The following is a 17,382-nucleotide window of genomic DNA, read 5'->3' as shown; positions in this document are numbered from 1 at the left end:
AATGCTTTTTTGTGTGTTTTTATTGTAATTGAGTTCTAGTTTCATGCCACTGTGATCTGAGAAGATGCTTGATATGATTTCAGTCTTTTTGAATTTGTAGAGACTTGCTTTGTGTCCTAACATGTAGTCTATCTTTGAGAATGTCCCATGTGCACTTGAGAAGAATGTATATTCTGCAGCTTTGCGGTGAAATGTTCTGCAAATAAAAATGAAGTCCAACTGATCTAGTTCATCTTGTAAGGACTCTATGTCCTTGTTAATATTTTTGTCTAGAAGATCTATTCAGTGGTGTCAGTGGGGTGTTAAAATCACCCACTATGATTGTATTGCTATTGTTCTCTCCCTTGAATTCTCCAGAAGTTTTTAAATATATTTTGGTGCTCCCGTATTTGGTGCATATGTTTACAGGGTTATATCCTCTTGTTGGATTTATCCTTTTAATATTATGTATTGACCTTCTGTATCTCTTATTATGGCCTTTGTTTTGAAGTCTATCTTGTCAGATATGAGTATTGCTACACCAGCTTTTTTTCCATTTCCATTTGCTTGGAAAAATTTTTTCCATCCCTTCACTTTCATCCTGTGTGAGCCTTTTGTTGTGAGGTGGATCTCTTGTAGACAGCATATATATGGGTCATGTTTTCTTATCCAGTCAGCTACCCTATGTCTTTTGATTGGAGCATTTAAGCCATTTACATTTAAGGTAATTATTGATAGATAGTTATTAGTTGCCATTTTAATTTTATGCCTGTGTTTCTCTCTCTCTCTCTCTCTTTCCTCCTCCTCCTCCTCCTCCTCCTCCTCCTCCTCCTCCTCCTCCTCCTCCTCCTCCTCCTCCTCCTTCTTCTTCTTCTTCTTCTTCTTCTTCTTCTTCCAACAGTCCCTTCAGCATTTCTTTCGGTGCTGGTCTGGTGGTGGTAAATTCCTTTAGCTTTTTTTTTTAATCTGTGAAGCTCTTTATTTCTCCTTCAATTTTGAATGATAGCCTTGCTGGACAGAGTAGTCTTGGATTCAGACCCTTTCCTTGCATTACTTTGTACACTTCATGCCACTCCCTTCTGGCCTGCAGTGTTTCTATTGAGAAATCAGCTGACAGTCTAATGGGAGCTTTTTTTGTAGGTAACTTTCTGTCTCTGTCTTGCTTCCTTTAAGATTCTTTCTTTGTCTTTAATGATTGCCATTTTTATTATGATGTGTCTAGCTGTGGGTCTTCTGGGGTTCATCTTGCTTGGGACTCTGTGTTTCCTGGACTTGTGTGACTTTTTCCTTTACCAGTTTAGGGAAGTTTTCTGTCATTATTTCTTCAAAATGGTTCTCTATTCTTTTCTCTGATTCTTCTCTTTCCAGTACCCCTATAATGCTAATGTTGTTATGTTTTATATTGTCCCACAGCTCCCTTAAACTCTCCTCCTGCTTTTTAAACTTTTTTTTTTCCATTTGCTGCTCTATTTGGATATTTTTCTGTACTTGCTTCTATTTGGATATTTTTCTGTACTTTGTCTTCTAAGTCGCTGATTCAGTCTTCAGCTTCTTCTAATCTACTATTGAACCCTTCTAAGATATTTTTCATAACAACTATGTCATTCTTTATTTCCTCTTGATTTTTATGCATAGCTTCTACCTCTTTTTTTAAGCTGAAGTAGTTCCCTGCGAGCTCTTCATAATTCTTATTAAGTTGCTTGTAGTTCTCACCAAATTGTTTGAGCACCCTTAAAATCATTACTTTAAATTCTTTATCTGACAAGTTGCTTTCTTCAATTTCCTGTAGTTCCTTTTTCAGTGATTCCTCTTTTTCTTTCATTTGGGTGTCGTTTCTTTGTCTCCCCACTTTAGCTATCTGGTAGCTCTATACCCAGGGAGGGATGTTTGGATGTGTAGGCAGCTCACTGTATATCACATAAGGCTACTGTGCCTCCCAGACTGTTCTGTTGCATGTTGCCTCTTGCGTGCTATGGATCCTGGAAGATTGACTTCTAGGGGCTGGTATTGGTGTGTCCTGGTAGGTGCTGCTGACAGATTGCGTGGGCCCCTCTGAAGCTGTTCCCTGGTGGTTGCTGGTGCCACCTGTAGCTGTATTGCTCAGGCCCTGCTGGATCCACACTCCCTGCCCACACCTTGGGTGGCTGGGTCACACAGGTCCCTCTGGATCCCTGGTTTAACACTGCTCTTGTGGGCTGCTCAGACAGGCCCCTGTGGATCCCCAGCTTTCCACAGCTCTTGTGGGCAGCAGTGTTGCATAGGCCCCCGATGGAGCCCCAGGTCCTGCTGCTGGTGGCTGGGGAGTGCTGCTGCCCCATGGGGCTCAGCTCCTGCCCAGCCTTTGCTGTAGTTTTTGGGGATGGTTCTCTGCTGCTCGTCTGTGCTTCTGTTGCCTGGGGATGGATGTCTGCTCCCCAGCCTCTGTTGCTGGGGGTATATCTCGACTCTGATTGGGCTGCTAGTATGGGGGATGATGCTGGGCTCCAGGCCATTGTCTTCCACCATTGGGCCATTGCAGTTTCCACAACCCACACCTTGAAAACTCCACTACTGTGCACTGGTCTGTGTTGACACAGGGTGTCCACTGGTCCGATGGTGCCAGGTGCACTGGTGGGCTCTGGTTGCTGGTCCCTAGGCGCTCCTACTGCCTCCTCCCAGGGAAGACCCAGGATCTTCCAAAATGGTAGGACCTCCCCGTGGCACAGGGAGAAGTGCCCCGAAGAGCTGCTTACCACGGTAGCCAGCTGCTCCCATCCACAGCACAGGAACCTTCTGCTCCATGGCTCTGCACTGCTCGGGTTTGGTCATCCACCTTCACGTTCACTCACACTCTCTCACACACTCACCCTCCCTCCGGTCCTGCCCGCCACCATCTTCTAATACTGGCTTGTTTTTTACTGCCTTTGCTTGCTTGTCTCACTTCCCTATTCCCCTATCGATCTTCCCTTCACTTCATCAATAAACCACTTGCATTCAAATCCTTATCTCATGGTCTGCTTCTTGGGTAGCACAAACTAACACACTCCTCTCCTCCAATTTCCACCTAACTCCTGAACTTGGAAAATAAGTGAGAGAAATGGATGAAACAATAGAAAGTTCCCAGTTTTGCAATACCACTCATGGCATGGGGAATTTGAAGATGTATCAGCATACACTGGGACAGGAGAGTTTGATAGCCTATACATTCAGGAAGGTGAGATGCTTTGAGGTATCTCTGATCCTGTTGGACTCGTACTCTATCTTGAAGATGGATGGCAACCCAGAATTAATCTTAACCCATTAGGTACATTGGACTTGCCATCCTGGGAGCTATGAAGAAAACAAAACAAAAAAATCAAAAACAAAGAACCCATCGTGGTTGGACCTTATTATCCCTAATTAGAAAAAAGTTTTTTTATTTCATTTGTTTGGCAATATTTGAACGTATTTAAACATCAGTAAAAGAAGTTTTAACTTCTCAATTTGTCTTGGAGAATATCATGAAATTTCCTGGAACCATAAACAAGCATACAGAGAATTCTGGCACAGTATGTTTTTGCAGAAAATAAAGAATCACATGAAGAAATACTACACCACTTACACAATCCCTGGAATGTTTTCAAATTAACTTCAGCTGTGGAGACGGCGATTTTCTGATTAATTTGATCAGTGTAGACAGCAAGCTGTATAATGCATTAAAGGAACTCTAGCAATTGAGCATTTAGCTCAGACTCCCACAACTCAGAGGCTCCTCTCCATAGAGACTTGCTCACCTACATTAATACTTCCCTGCCTTAGGACCAGGTTCTCTGGGCCTTCTATGTGCCAAACATTGTTAAAGACAGATGAGAGAGAGGGAAACAGAGAGAGATGGGGGAGAGGGGGGAGGGGATAGAGGAGAAAACCCAAGGTGGCAGAGGGCAGTGGATGTTGGTGGGATCATTTCAGTCCAAGATCAGGAATCCTTTTAGTGGGTTCATAAACTCCTTTTTATTGATGACCCCAGGTTTTCCAGGTTCCACAGGGTTGGGTCAATCCAGGCCAAATGTATAATCCCAGAATGCACTGGTCCAATTTTATACATAAAAAATACACATTTCGTGCTGGCCAATTTTGCTCAGTGGTTAGAGCGTCGGCCTGCGGTCCAGAGAGACCCAGGTTCCGTTCCCACTAAGGGCACGTACTTCGGTTGCAGTTTGTCCCCGGCGCTGGTTGGCCATGAGGGTGGCAGCCACTCGATGTGTCCCTTCACGTCGATGTTTCTCTCTCTCTCTCCCTTCCTCTCTCTCCCTCCCACTCTATCTGTACAAAAAATGGAAAAATATCCTCGGGTGAGGATAAAAAAAAAACAATACATATTTCACTAAATATAGAACTAAATGTAATTCGTATTGATAGCTTTGTAAGTTTTTTGTTTGTTTGTTTGTTTTGTTTTTTATGAATGGATTCACATATAAGGAACAAAATCATATGTACCAGACTTTAGGAAAAGAAATGATTCTTAAAATACTACTGTGTTGATCATGGTAGGCTAACTTCTATATCAAACCATCTTGAAATCTCAGTGGCTGAACACTGTAAACATTTATTTATTTGCCTGCCTTGAAGTCCAAGGCATGTTTGAAAGATGGCTGCATGCCTACACATGGAGCCAGGCTTCATCCATCTTGAGAGGTGCCATCTTCCTCCAGGTCTGCAGAGTCGTTTTTAGCCAATGGGTTGATGAAAAGAGAGCAGATCAAGAATTGCTTGGGAGGTGTTGTAAGCAGGATTGGAGGTTATCTACTTACATTCCATTGGCCAAAACCAGTCGTGTGGCCCCAACTAACTGGCAGTTTGGCTGGGAAGTATATTGTAGCTTTGTGCTCAGGAGACAGAAACACACTTGATGAACATTTAACCTTCTCCATGACCATTAAATCGCAACATATGGAATTAAAAATATTCAGCCACTTAACTTAAAAATGGCAGTTTCATATAGTTTACCCCAATAGTTTATGAACCTTATTCAGAATACTCACAACTAGGTATTAAAGTAAAATAATAATTCAATTAGTGATGGGAAAGTTCATGAGTGGGCATGATATTTGAGTAAAGGTAGAAGGAGAGGCTGCTGGGAAAGTAATTTGAATCATTTGCTAACATTAATATGGAATGGCATGTGAGAAATATATAGAAACTAAAAATTAAAGTTTTTTTAAGCAGTTTTTTATACTTATTTTTTTCCATCACCATTTATCCCCCTATGACCTGTTCCACCTCCACCCATCCGCTACCCTCCACAATCACTACACTGTTGTCCATATTCATGAGTTCTCTCTCTGTCTGTCTGTCTCTTTTTTATAGAGAGAGGAAGGGAGAGAGGGATAGAAACATCAATGTGAGAAACATCAATCGGCTGCCTCCTGCATGCCCCTCACTGGGGATTGAGCACACAATCCCGGGCATATGCCCTAACTGGGAATCGAATCAGGACCTCTCAGTCCATGGGACTAAGCTCAATCTGCTGAGCCATACTGGCTGGGCACTCTCTCTCTTTCTCTCTCTCTCTGTCTCGCTCTCTTTAGTAGTTTTTAAAAGATTTTATAAGATAGTGTTCCCTGGTATTGTTGTCAATATCATGCTTGCCTATGCTGGATTACTTTCTTCCCTTCAATAATATTGTTTCAATTTAAACAGAAACATTTAATAATTAATTTTCTTTTTATTTATAGTTTTAAATAGCTACACATGTGCATTAAATAAAACTGGCAAGCATAAAATGTAGAGCTGGATTCTTGGTGTAATAAATCAATATCCTCTGGCATCTATATAAACCAGCAAGTAATTATTAGTAATTCTGTCCAGTAGTGACTCCCCCAACCTTTAAACTAATTTTCCGTTTTCATGACCAGATGTAGAATTTGATGATCAAACCAGTAAAATCCCATTTGTAGCTGTCCCTTTGAAGCTATCTCTCAAAAGTGGGTAAATACACGGATGGCACACCCAGTAATTAAAAGGCATGTTGCTCATTTATGGACTTGCATGGTTTTCTGATGGTTTTTCCTTCAATGTTGTTTGAAGTTGCTTCGTCATCTTTAGAAAATATGCACAGAGCGTGTCGCTGCATCCACAGAGCAGCTGAAGGCTGAACTGGTGTTTTCCGATTTATACAGTTGCTTGAACATCAGAATCCATTTTATAGTTTCCTAATCATGAGTTGACTCTTAAGTATTGTTTTCATTTTTTAAACAGATGAGACTAAGACTAGATTTAATGTCAAGCTTCTGATTTCTTCTAACATCTTGAATTCTAAGATGCATTTGTGACTGAGAAATAAATTTCTTACAGTGAATAAGAAATCTTACTTTATTAACAAGTTTTTGATGGCCCAAGTGTTATTCATTAACATTTTGGAGAGTTTTACAAGTGATACTTTGTACCATGTGAAAAACGATGACTTGGGAGAAATTAATACAACTCAGATTTCTCAGTTTCACCTTTTCACCTACAGGCAAGCATGTGAAAGCAATAAAACTCAAGAAAGAGGATGTCTCTGGAGAGTTGTGGTAATGTGCAAACAGTATATGAATTTCATCTTCTGGTAACTTTCTCCTGTTAGTTAACCCCAGGCAGTATTCTGCATAATCAAAAGTAATAGACTTTGCCCATACATATGAAATAGGTTTGGCCACCTGTGCAGGGGACCCTGGGCTCTTTCAATGAAGTTTCTAATTAGACTTTTTGAAAAATATCATATTTCAACAAATTTCTATTTGTTTATGTGTGATTTCACATCTAACAATTTTAGCAATCTTGTTGTAACTTATCAAGCTCACCATAGTTTTATGGAGGCTGGTTTGTGTTTTGTCAATTCTTTGATATTTCCAACTGCTTGAAATCCTTCCATAACACTACAGAACTTTCAAGATGGACAAAATGTTTCACATGGACACAGGTCTTTTCTTTCTGGTCCCTGCTAATCTCCCTGCTGCTTCTCCATCCTACTATTCTCTCTGCTTCCCTTCCCACTCCCGGAGTCCAAACACACATTACTTTCTATGCTCAAGTTTATAGGCCATCAACTCATGTTCTTAGTGGCTTCATCCTTGACACAGGCAATTTTCTCTGTCTGAAACACTTTTCCCACTAAACAGACTCCTCCCTTGCTTCTGGATAAGTTCCACCAGTCACTAGAATTCATATCAGGCCCCATTTCCTCCAGAAAACCCCTGGGTACAGGCGTTCCAGGGATCCAAGGACCTGTGTGTCTCCCAGCCACTGTAGGTTCTTGGCTTCGAGCAAGAAGTAATTCAAATACAAGCCAGCATATAATTTAAAGTGAAAAAGATTTTATTAGTGAAGCAGTGAAACAGAGAGTGGCTACTCCACATACAGAGCATCCCCTCTCTAGGGGGATTTACTTCCTTTATTGAGGCTCATTTAATCGAGAGGTAGGGCATTCAATAAGGGGGAGGAGGAATATTCAGGATCTTTCCAGGAATGGGGTGGAGATTTCTGGGAAGAGTCCCAACAGTAATGTTCTGCCTTTACATGGGCTTTCCATTTCTGATCGTGGTGGCTCCGGGTGTGTTGTTTAGCATGCTAACGTATTACAATGAATGTATAAAGAGGCCAGGGTCACCATAAGGTGAAATTAGTTGCCATGTTGGATAGAGCTGGTCTTTTGCTGGTTCTAACCTATCAATTCCCTGGGGGTTGGTCTTCCTATCTCCTTTATAGTCCTTGTAGCCCTTAGTGATTATAGCTCTTTCACCACATACCCTATCTCACCCTCACCCACCCACCTCAACCTAGCAATGCCTGTATCTTCCCCTAACTCCTACAAATTTATGCCTTTGGTAGAATTCATCATGTTGGAGTGTAATTAATCTGCTTACTTGCCCATCTTCATTCATAGACTACGAGTTATTTGTAGGAAGGGACTATTCTCATATACCTCTTGATTGTCAGTGCCTTGTATAGTGCCTGACATGTAGTTACCTGATAAATTTTGGGTGACTAAATGAATAAATGGATGGATGAATAGTGTAAAGGAGGAAAAATAATTTTCCCTCTATCCTTCTAGGTTCTTGACTGAGACCACCTCCCCTCCTCATAACAAAAGACAGATTAACAGGAGAAAAACAAACAGAAGTTTAATAACATGCATACCTCCTGTATACATAGGAGAGACCCAGGAAAACTGAGTAACTCCCTGAAGTGGCCCAAGACAGAACTTTAAATACCATTCCCATTTAAAGACTAAAGAAGTTGTTGGGCAGACAGGCCAGTTGTGGGATGTTATTAGGTAAAGCACAGTAAACAAGGGTAAGGTTGTTATGCAGATTTAAGTTCTTGCCTTCTCCATGGATACAGTTTGTAGAGATTTAGAATCACCTCCTCTTCCTGGTACAGAGAGGGAGACACCCTGACAAATGGAGATTTCCCTTATAAATGTTATCTCTTACAAAAGGGTAACTTCTACTGGGTTTTTAGAGCTTCTTTTGTGTCTGCTGTTACTTAAAAATAATCAGCCCAAAGAGGCATATATTGGGGTGGTTAATTCTGCTTCCCTTCAATAGTTTGGTGAAGTGTATTACCCTCTGACTTCTAATACCAATAAAAAGTCACCCAGTCTTTCTTGGCCCTATTTTCTCCATGTGTAAAATGATCGATTAGTACTGGATGCTATCTAAGGTCACTTTCCTTAATATGAAATTCTATAACAATCTCCCCTTCCCTTACAGTGAAGATTGATTGCTACTTACATAAAAAATAAAATCAAGTGGAAACTAGCAGCCGTGAGACCCCCAGTAGCTGGGGGCATAAACGACCATTGACCAAGGGCAGGGCCCCAAGTACTCTGCTCTTGGAAATCATCACTTTTCCATAGGCTGCTTCTGCTAGGCCTTCTTCTAGGCTGAGTACATCAGGGATACTAAGGCAGGACCCTTTGTAGGAAACACTGCTCTCTTCTGATGATCAACTTTGTCTCCTGGACTCCTCTTAGCTTTTCCAAACCTTCCTTAGACTGCAGAGCAGCCTTGAATGCTTCCACCCAAACATATTTTCCTTCTCTCCTTCACTTCCATGGTGGTCCAATGGCTTTCCCAACCTCTTCCAGTTCCCTTCCTGTTTTCTCTCATAGTCTTCCCCTAATAAAATCCTTGCATGTTTAATCTCATCTTGGCTTCTGCTTCTCAGAGGATTCATACTAAAGGAGAAACCTACTTCAAACTGAAATGTATTTAACTGATTATGAGTTAATGGCAAATTTCAACTTCATACCTATTCAACACTAATAATATTCATTCTACTACTAGTACTACTAAAAACAAAACCCAATTAGGGAGCATTTACTGTGTTGGTCATTGTTCCAAGCCCTTACATATATTAAATCATTTAATTATCACAAAAACCCTTAAGGTAAATAGTTATTCCTATTTTAAAAATGAGATAACTGAGGCAAAGAAAGATGAAGCTACTTGCTGAAAGTCACAGGTTAATATATAGTAAAGCCAGGATTCAAACTCAGAAAGGAGACCACGGTCCTAGTCACCATATTTTACAGCCTCTCAACATCAGAGCTGATTCTGTTCTCTCTAGAAACACTCTGCATTTGGCTTTCCTGACACCATACTAACCAGGTGTTCCTTTTACCTTTCTGAGCATTACCTGGGTGTCTTTCTGGACCTTCCTTCTCCTTGGTCCCCCTCTCAAGTGCTAGTTTCCTTGAGGTTCTGCCTTAAGTTTCCTTCTCTTCTCACACTACATTGATCCCCATAGATTCTGTAACCAGCTACCTGCAGATGACTCCCAGATCTTGTCCTGCTTCCTGGACTTCTGGTCCCAATATCCTACTTCTTATTCACCATCTACCCTTGGTTGTCTGTCTAATGAGCCCTCAAAATCAGCATGTCCCAAAGAGAACCCATCATGCACTTTATTCCCTGGCATGTTCCTCCATCCATATTCCTTATTCCAGAAATACAACACTGCTGTCTACCTAGTAATGCATCCCTCTCACACTCCCCATCCAATTGGCCAGAATATGATCTCCTTGAGGGCAAAGATTTTACGTTCCCCTTGGTTGCTGCTGAGCCTCTGGAGACTAACTCAGTGCCTGACACATTGTAAGTATTCAATAAATAATGAACAAATGAATGATTGACCTATTGCCAAGTCCTTTGGTTCCACCTTGATTCCTTCCATTGCTCCCCACCTCTGTTGCTGCTGCTGACGTCCAAGCCACCAACATCTTTCTTCTAAGTCAACTGGTATCCCTGCTTTCATTCGACCTCCCTCCAGTCCATTTTCCAGATTTCTGCCATAATAATATTTTTCTAAAGGAAAATTTTATAAAATAACTTACCTACTTAAAACCTGTCAGTGCTGTCCTATTGGCATTAGGATATGAGGCTCCATAGTCTTAACTTGACTCACACAACCCTCCACGATGTAGCTTCAGTCCACCTCTTGGGGCTCATCTCTCTCCCTTTGTTCAGTCCTCTGGTCTTCTATTTGTTCCTCAAGCACAAGCAAGGTGTCTCTTACCTCTTAGCCCACACTCATTCTGTTACCTCTGTCTACAATATTCTTTCCCTCAATCCATATGGTTGACCCCTGTTCACCTTCAGTCTCATTGAAAGGTTTCACCCTCAGAGAGAACATCTGGATCCTTTCGAACAGATTATGTTTCTTTGCTTGAAGTTTCTAAAGCTGACTAAGTATATTTAGTGCCTCTCTTACCCTCACCTTCTTGTCTAAAAGCTCATTATCAGAAATTCTGTCTGCCATATCCATCTTTGTATCCACAGTACCTAACACAGTGCTCAATACATACCAATGCCCTGTTTAGGATTAAGCTGGGTTTTTTTTGGCATCAGGTAATAGGGAAGACCCTTCCTATTAGAGCTGTGGAGCATATTTTTTGCAAACCTTCAGTAAAGTAGTTGGCAGGTCGTCTCTAAGGTTTTGTCGATAGGTCAAAATCTAATTAAATGAATCCTATATTCCTTATAAAAATATGAAATTAAAATCCCATAGGCAGAAATTCTCCCATATAGCTTTCCTGTTCATTATATTTTCTTTTAAAATCCAACTCATGTGTCACTCCCCCGTGACACCTTCCTCCTCTTTCCCAGGCAAAGTTAATTCCTCCTGTCACTCTGCTCCCCAAACATCAGCTGTATGCTGTTAAAGGAAGAGATGTAGGCACTTTGTCAACGTTTATTACAGGCATGTATGGTCAAGAAACTGACTGAGTTTCTGAGGATCTAGGTGGAAATTTTTTGCAGAGTGAGACAAAGTTATATTACCTTATTCACTAAGGTATGGAGATAGGTGTTTTTACTGACTGGTTTCAATCTTTGTGTTCCAATCTTAAGAACATCAAGACAAATAATCCAATTAAAATAAACAAAGGACCTCAATAGACCTTTCTTCAAAGAAGTTGCAAAAATGGCCAATAAACACATGAAAGATGCTCAACATCATTAAACATCAGTGAAATGTAAATCCAAACCACAATGAAATACCACTTCTCACCCACAAGAATGGGCAATAACAAGTGCTGGTGAAATGTGGAGAAATTTGAACCCTCATACATTTCTGGTGTGGATGTAAAATGATGCAGACATTTTGGAATACCATCTGGCAGTTCCTCGGAAAGTTAAACATAGAGCTAACATATGGCCCAACCTTTCCACTCCTAGGTATACACCTAAGAGAAATAAAAATATATGTCCACACAAAACATACACAATTGCTCATAGTAGCATTATTCATAATAGTCAAAAAGTGGAAGCAACTAAATGTCATCACCTTGTAAATGGTTAAACAAAATGTGGTTTATTAATACAGTAGAATATTATTTAGCAATAGAAAGGACTGAAGTACTGATATATGCCACAGTGTGGATGAACCTTGGAAACATGCTAAGTGAAAGAAGCCAGACACAAAAGGACCACATAGTATATGATTACATTTATGTGAAATGTCAGCATAGCCAAATCCAGAGACAAAAAACAGACTTGTGGTTTCTAGGGGATGGAAGGAGGGGAGAATTGGGACTAACTACTATTAGGTGTGGGGTTTCTTTTTGGAGTTATGAAAATGTTCTGGAATTAGGTAGTGGTGATGGTTGCATAGCACAGTGAATATACTAAAACTCACTGAAGTGTACACTTTCAAATAATAAATTTTACATTATGTGAATTATATATCAATTTTTAAAATGCAAAAAAAAAAATTCTTAAATGCACCACTGTGTTTGGACTAGCACTTATTTGCTCAACATACTTTATGTTCAATAGTCTGTGGTTTCTTGTTTGGGCATTGTTAATTACATGTAGACTGGGTCAGGATTATGGTATCCCTTGTTAGTAATATTCAAATTAGGTTATGACAGACAGCTGTATTCTTTCTCAGCCTCAACTCTTTCTGAGAGCATTGTAATGCTACTTATCAGGCTGTCCTTTACTGTAATGTATACATTTATAGTAGAGTATGAACTTAGGAGAGCAAATATCAGGTCATTTTCATCACTCTATGTGCCTAAGAAAGTGTTTGGAATATAGCAAGTGCTCAGTAAATGTTTCACTTTAATGCAGTAGTACTTACCAGGGACAGTTTTGTCCTTCACGGGGCATTTGGCAATGTCTAAAGACATTTGTGGCTGATACAAGTAGAGGGGTAGGTGCTACTGGTGTATAGGTAGAGGCTAGGGATGCTGCTAAGCACCTATAATGCACACAGGTCAGCCTCCAACAACAAAGATTTATCTGGCTCAAAATATTGGTCATGTAGAGATTGAAAAACCCCATTCAGAGATTGAGTGAATGACTTATAAATCCCCCAAATTAATTCCATTAGAGAATGAAAATAATAGTCCCTTCAAGAAAAAGTAAAGAATGAATCATCCTTGAATTTGGTGTTCTCAATTAATGAAATGTTGCAGACCGTATCTTTGTAGCTCTTAACTGAATAACCAAGTTGGTGGGAGGCAGACCACGAGGGAAAACGGCAAGGTTGTTTAACTTCCTGACCTTGACTCAGATGTTATTAACTTGCATAAAATCTAGTCCTGCAGCAGAAAGCACATGGTAAAATGTGCATTCCTTGTCTGTTAAGCAGCCCAGGAAACATTTTACAGTGTATTTAATATGCATGTGGAAACTACCCCAGCCCTCCATAAAATATACAACTCAAGTCTTTCCTTCCAGAATCTGGTAGCAACTCTGTCCCATATTAGGCCAGTAAGTAGGTAAACATGTAGTGAGCTTTATCCATGGTCCAGAATACTTAGGGGCACTTGATGGCAGGGCTCACTTGATCAGGGGTCAGCACAGTACAGCCTGCAGGCCAAGGCTGGGTGGGCGTCTGTTTTCACGTGGCCTATGAGCTAAGAATGGTTTTTACCTTTTTAAATGGCTAAAGATAAATCAAAAGAAGAATATTATTACATGCCATGTGAAAAGTATATTAAGTTCAAATTTCAGTGTCCATAAATAAGTTTGATTGAACACAACCACTTCACCTGTTTATGATCGCCTGCAGCTACTTTTGCAATTGGACAGAGACATATAATCCACAAAGCATAAAATATTTACCATCTGACCCTTTATAGAAAATGTTGGCCCACCCGTGCTGTATGGTTAAAGAGTTTAGCAAATAGTGTTTCCAGGAGGCAGAGAGGAAGGAGAGGGCGCCGGGGTTGTTATCCTGGACACCGCTCTGCTGGGGAGGGACCTCTTCTCCACTGAGCTGGAGTTTCCTCATGTGTAACGTGGGAGGACTTGGCTGAGGGGTCTTGAGAGCCCTTCCAGCTCTTACCTGATTATAGTGTGTGGACCTTCTAGTTTATTCAAGGGTTCCCAGGTGGCCAGTGGGGTGAAAGTGCAGTGCTCTTGTCTGGGACAGAACCACCAGGCGGGGCAGTCACATTACCACCCTCAGGTCTGAGACAGACACAGACCTGGCTAGCCACTGTGTCTATGTGGAGCAGACTTGAAAATTGGCACCCTGTGAGGACGGGGAACATAAACTTTTGGCCACTTTCATGTGCCCTAGTTTTCTAGATTATGTAACTCAATTCTTTTAACTCTGGGAAGAAGGAAATGTATGACACTAATTATTGGGGAAGGCTGGCAAGGAGTGGTAGCACAGACTGGCCACCCAAATTCAAGTTTTCAAAGTGGAATTTAGCACTTCTGGCAGGTTTATTGAAATTAACCAGGTAGCTGACATCTCTGCTACTCATTTAGTAGCAGGGAGGGGTCTCTGTTGCCCTTTCTGTTTTCTCAATACTAATATGTGGCTTTGTCCGCAGTCCAAGAGATCATGTGTTGTTGGCACCAGCACTCCAACCTGGGGTCTGTCGCTATGGAACCAAACTGGCCTGCTGCTATGGCTGGAGAAGGAGCAGCAAGGGAGTCTGTGAAGGTAACTTTATAAAAATTCAAGCCACCCTGTGCTCAAGTAGTAGGTCTTTATCGGTGACAGCATGAGCTGTGGGTTCCCCAAGAGAGGGACATGGATAGCTACCAACACCCAAGCTCTGGGTTCCTGTGAGATCTCTTCCCATCCAAAATGTGGCTGATGCCATTACCCTAGACATGGTTTGTTTTAGGAGACGTGCCTTGTCACTTATTTCTGTTGCTATGTTAGTGAGCATGACTGGGTTGTTCATTATTGTTTTAATCTGAAGAAACTGAGTTGGGTAAAAATAAGCCAATAAATACCTCCTTCCAGTTATAATTTTTTGCAATTGATTTCTAATGATATGTACTTTTTAATTAAGAATCAGACAACAAGTGGGCTTTCATCACAGACATGAAAGTAAGCCATTTACTCTATAATTTTGTTACTCACATTTTGAAAGTCCATTGTGCCAGTTTCTAGATAGTTTCAAGGGATACATGCATATATGCAAAGATTTTAAGTATTTTTTGATTCTTTGTACAAATTGTATACTAAGGAACCATAATTTGCCTTGGGCATTGTTTCTCAGACTATGTGTTAGGAACTCCAAGAAAGGCCCCTGATCATTTTAAGAGGGTTGGGGAGGACAGGAATTTATGAAGAATTTTGTGGTGTTTGTTTTTTATATTACTTTCTATACTAACCAACACTCGTAGTGTAGAGGAATCAAATCCACATTCATTCCTCCTAGTTGACTGAGCTGGGGTGCACTCCTTCGTGGCCCAAGTGACATATGCCTGAACCTCAGTGTTTTATCTGCTAAATGAACACATACACCACTGCATGTCTTATACACTTTAGGTGATGGTGTGGATCATATTAGATTATAAACTATAATAGCACAAACATTTAGCTATTTTTAAGAATGGCAATGCTGCCTTCTTTTTGCTGATCTGTCCTTACTCCAACCTGCTCCTCTTTCTCTTGTTCAACAATATCTGGATAAGTGAGGGAAGAACTTGATAATATCCAAAATCCATGACATTGACACCACTCCTACATGCTCAATATTATTCAAAACCTTCCACCATCACAGTTTCCTTGTGACGAGATAAGAAGGGTATAAAAATATTTGAAAAAATATTTGAAGATCATAATTGCTTCCCATATAAAGAAAGTTAGACATCCCCCTGGGACTTTATCAGTTAGAATGATGGATTCTCACACCGATAATATTATGATCAAGGGGCATTGCCCTTAGAACCAAAATGATGTTGCTGGCCTTGGGCAAGGTGGATAAGCTCACTGAAGCTCAATTTCCTCCTCTGAAACATAGAGAGAGTAATACCTACTTCAGAGTGTAAGGAGTAAAAGCATTAAAGAGTATGCTCATTACAAAATAGGCTGTCGACCAAAAGAGATTCAGAATTATGGAAGTAGGGAACAGACTGACAAACCTCAGAGGGATGGGGTTGGAGAGAAGAGATAAACTAAAGAACTTATGTGCATATAGACACAACCAATGGACACGGACACTAAGCTGGGGAAGGCAGGAGGAGGGTGGGAACAGGGAGGAGGGGGTCAATGGTGGGGACATCTGTAATACTTTCAACAACAACAACAAAAAGAGTATGCTCATTACCTGACACACATAGAAAATACCTCATAAATTACCCTTGGTTCAGAAAGGGCCAATAACTCTTCTTGTAGACTTCTGTCTGTTAGAGCACCAGGTGATAAGGGGATTAGGTGTTGATTTAGTCTTTTTCTAGACACAACATAACACATTTTTATTTGCAGTCAGTCAGGTGGAAAGGGGCAAAAAACACGTGGATCGCATGATTTGGAATCTCTCTTACAGTCACATGAACCTCAGCACCTCCTGCCATAAAACTTGCATGTCTCAGGTGAATAAATGAGGTTGACCTTTGGCTTTCAGAAAGGGCTATTCTATAACTAGATCAGAGCAGTTTAGCCACGGTGCACACAGCCGATCACATTCTCAATGTTTTTGTGGAAGATATAATACTATTGGCACAAAAGAATTTAAAGCAAAATGTTAAAGGAGCAAGTAAGTGCAAAGGGTTCAAGAACAATAGTCACTGTGAAAGTCTGGCAAGATGAAGAGGTTGTTGGCACCTCTACTTCCCCAGTCAAATGTTCAGGCTAATACTGTTGCCATGATTTTTATATCTAAAATCTGTATCATACTTGATCCAATTTGCATGGCCCTTCTTGATAGTACAGTCATATGCTCCTTGAAACACCAAATAACAGGGTGGTTAGTCCCTGATTGCCAGGTCTCTGATTTCTAAGCCACAGTGTGGGCTGCATGGCAATGAGACAAGAATGCAGAGTTAGACCCCAACCTGTGAGGTCCTAATCTACCCAGGCCTTCACCTACATCCATCTATTCATCATTCATTCCTCGCAAGACCCTGCCTTGATGCCAGAGCTCTCTAGATCTTGGCTGCTGCCCTGCCTAAGTCTGCTCCCCAGGCAGGGTCTGCTCAACTCCATATCATTAACCTTCAAATGTATGTCACTGAGCCATATGTTGTCTGTGAACAAATCACTAATGAAAAGCTACAGATGGCGGAGTTTCAGGGAGAATTGAACAAGAGAGTTTTATTTTCTCTAAAACCCATTTGAATCTCAGACCATTGTAGACATAAACTGAATTTTGCTGTGGATGGGCTATTCAAATCACAGATCCAAAGTTACTATAAATTGAAATATCTTTCTGGAGCTTTGACCTTATGGCAGCAAGAGTATTAGTCACCATTGCTTCTGTATTCTGTTTGGCTTTCCTATCTGGATCACATTGAAAGTAACTTTCCAGGGAACAATCAGAGGTCTTCAAGGTTTACAATATATATATATGTTTTTCTAACATTTAAACTTAAAGCTGTACCCCAAGTACATATCCATAACAAAATAGATACTGGAAATCAAATTCTATCTCTTTTGTCTCCAAAAGTGGAAGAATTTTGCTGGGAAGCATATTTCCCCCTACCT

General features: G+C 40.7%; 1 protein-coding gene across 1 annotated transcript in view; it reads left to right on the top strand.

Annotated features, from left to right (window-relative positions):
- EGFL6 (EGF like domain multiple 6) overlaps window positions 1-17,382 on the top strand; it is a 57,875-nt gene that overhangs the window by 8,566 nt on the left and 31,927 nt on the right. The window contains exon 2 of the mRNA XM_036270189.1: window positions 14,273-14,385. Coding sequence (XP_036126082.1) covers window positions 14,273-14,385 — 113 coding nt within the window. The remainder of the gene's footprint in view (window positions 1-14,272; window positions 14,386-17,382) is intronic.

This window comes from Molossus molossus, unplaced genomic scaffold (assembly GCF_014108415.1).
Source record: "Molossus molossus isolate mMolMol1 unplaced genomic scaffold, mMolMol1.p scaffold_m16_p_2, whole genome shotgun sequence".
NCBI classification, from domain to species: domain Eukaryota; kingdom Metazoa; phylum Chordata; class Mammalia; order Chiroptera; family Molossidae; genus Molossus; species Molossus molossus.
The sequence above is the reverse complement of the archived record's forward strand: the minus strand, read 5'-3'. Positions and strand labels throughout refer to the sequence as shown.